The 2,750-nt window shown below is 38.7% G+C and overlaps 1 protein-coding gene across 1 annotated transcript; it reads left to right on the top strand.

The window, feature by feature from the left end:
• Positions 1-43: 43 nt before the first annotated feature.
• Positions 44-911, top strand: MELLADRAFT_91027 (uncharacterized protein; the record flags this gene model as incomplete). Its single annotated transcript, XM_007405046.1, has 3 exons — positions 44-104; positions 158-523; positions 589-911. 3 exons carry the CDS (start codon positions 44-46, stop codon positions 909-911), a joined length of 750 nt encoding a protein of 249 aa, XP_007405108.1.
• Positions 912-2,750: the final 1,839 nt, after the last annotated feature.

The following is a 2,750-nucleotide window of genomic DNA, read 5'->3' on the forward strand; positions in this document are numbered from 1 at the left end:
GAACGACCTAATCCTGACTTATCTTCTGATCATTCCTTATCAAATGAGGTGTTACCCAAGCAAAAGTACAAGTCGCCATCCACAATCAGATCGCGCCTTCTCCGGTCAGTCAAGAAGAAACTTGAGCGCAAACCGACTTCCTTGCCAAACTCTCGAGCCGCGAAAAAAGCCAAACTCACTGAGCACTATGGACTTCCGGAAGACTCAAAGTTCCTCTTCTTGAAAAAAGGACGTAAATTTGGTAGGCCTCGTCTGAGTCTTTCTCATGGGACTGTGGTATGTCTCGATGTGGATACCTCGGAGCTATTACTAGTTGTCCGATTTGTCGAGCGTCAGGAAGGAATCAATGATGAATTGTTCAGAAGTTATAATCACTCTATCAGTACCGTTTATCAGCACGCCAAAGCTCGGAATGAAGTTTTAGGGAATTTTGCTACTTATCGAGGAAGGAGACAAGGTAACAAGTTCGGACGAATGTATGCTGCAGGATTCCGTCCTGGGTATGATCACATTGTCAAAGGTGGTCAGTTACTTTTCAAATAGAACTCTTCCTTGATCTCAAAACTTATGATGTGCTTAATTACATAGGTCATTATACCTGGAATGCAGAAGTAGCAAACGACCTTCGCAAGATGGAAGCCGACTTGAAAAGACAAGGAAACCTCCCTGTGATTGAATCCTTCTTTGCCGAACGATTCAGCTCACTCTCCTTATTTGCTTTTGATTCTAATGCCACTCTGGCAGCGCAAACAAACGCACCATCATGGGGGAATCAGTCCTTTTATGTAACTCCCAACTCCAAAGTATTCGGTTCTAGCATTGTGGTCACCTGCGACGAGTTTGTCAACAAAAAGCACAAAGATAGAGATGCGTCAAAATATGCATTTGGTTTATTCTCATTAGTCGATTGAGCAACTGGTGAACTTTACCATCGTGGTGTCAATGCCCCCAGAGGTAATAATCTTGGAGCAAGATTCGTACTCAATGACTACAACGTTGATGTGAATCATGATGCAAGTGATGGAGTTATTGAAATGCTATGGAACTCTCAAATACATCATCATACAATTGCATCCAAGACTTTCAACAAGAACCACAATCAAATTCCTGCTGAATCTGCCGAAATCACTCGTTTCGGATGTTCTTGTCAAATATCGCAGTCCTTAGTTGATCGACTCAATACAGTCAAATCACTGCGATCGACAATGTCTGAAGAAGATTGGCTCTCTTACGAATCTTCTGTCTTTACGGGTTATAAAGAGCAAGCTCACCAAAAAATGAAAGCACTTGCAATCAAGATTGGCTCTCTTACGAATCTTCTGTCTTTACGGGTTATAAAGAGCAAGCTCACCAAAAAATGAAAGCACTTGCAATCAAGTATGGGATCTGGCAAGAAGACTTTTAGTGTTTCAACTAGCTCGATCATTATCCTAGTTTCAGACTATCCTTATTAGTTTTGAACACTTTCAATTTTAAATCTTGAACATGCGATCAAATCGATCGATCTAGACTCATTTCAATAGTTTTCTAAGCTCCTTTTTCTTGACTTTTTGATGGATATTGAAATGATTTCAGAAGGATGGAATGTTGTTTATCTGAGTCTTGTCATCTACAATCCTGAACCTTTCACCATCAGTGAAATCGATCTATTGACTTCCAAGGTTCTTTTGTATTTTTGACAGTTTTCATAATATAGATTGATCGATTTGTGTTCTGAAGTTTGTTGTTGTTGGTCTTGGTTTAAATTACATCAATCTCAGTTTTTGTTTTGATTATTTTACTGTTTCTTCATATTGAGGGATTGATCTCGTTCTCAAGGTTCTTGTTGTGGGTCTTGGTTAAAATGTTCAGAGTATGAACCTTTTCACCTTTCTTTAAATTGATCTATCGATCTAAGTTGTTCTGACGGATCATTATGTTTTTGGTCTGTTTCTCTTCAATTTGGACTCTTGAACGTGTTTTAAATTGGTCTTTCTATATGATTTGTCAAAGGAATGATAAAGGTTTTTGTTTTATCTCTATCAAAATTTACTAGCTCGGGCCCAAGGAAGCATCTGACTAGACATAACTTGAGGCTGAGCCTGACATTTGGATTCTGTTTTGATGATCATGATCAGCTAAGAAATTGATTATACATTTCACACATGACTTGGAAGGAGTATCACTGGTTGAACTCCAAATGACTGTGTATAGATAAGTGTAAATGTTGAGCAACACAAGTTCTGCAATGAGTTTGCAGTCTTGATAATTCAGATACATTTCCAACTATTGATCAGCTCAGTTTTTGGGCTCTCTCATTCAAGAGCCCAAAAGAAATCAAAAGATAGTTACCTGATCAACTAGCTTTTAAATTAGAACTATTTTATGGGGAAAATCTTGAGCTGCCTGTTAGGTCAAGCTTTAGAATGTCATTGTGCAAAATGGGGGTCTCAAGGGGTTGAAATTTGCAGATTGGCAAGGACAGTCAGTAGATCTGACCAGGAACAAGGAGGTCAATTGGGCAGATGGGAAGGTGCACGGCAGAGAATCAACAGCATAGTATCAAGAATGCACTTAAAAATTTTTAGAAGATCTTCTGAAGGATCAAGCAGAACTCAAAGTTCTGAGAAACATCATTATTTCCACACATCAATGGTCAATCAAACTGATGGTTGACTATTTCATGGATAAAGAAGCTACAAAGGCAAAGGAATTAGATTTGAAAAATATCAAACAGGTGGCTTTATCTCGGAAATTCAAGTTTGGTTAAA

This window comes from Melampsora larici-populina, assembly GCF_000204055.1.
Source record: "Melampsora larici-populina 98AG31 unplaced genomic scaffold MELLAscaffold_3, whole genome shotgun sequence".
Classification (NCBI taxonomy): Eukaryota; Fungi; Basidiomycota; class Pucciniomycetes; order Pucciniales; family Melampsoraceae; genus Melampsora; species Melampsora laricis-populina.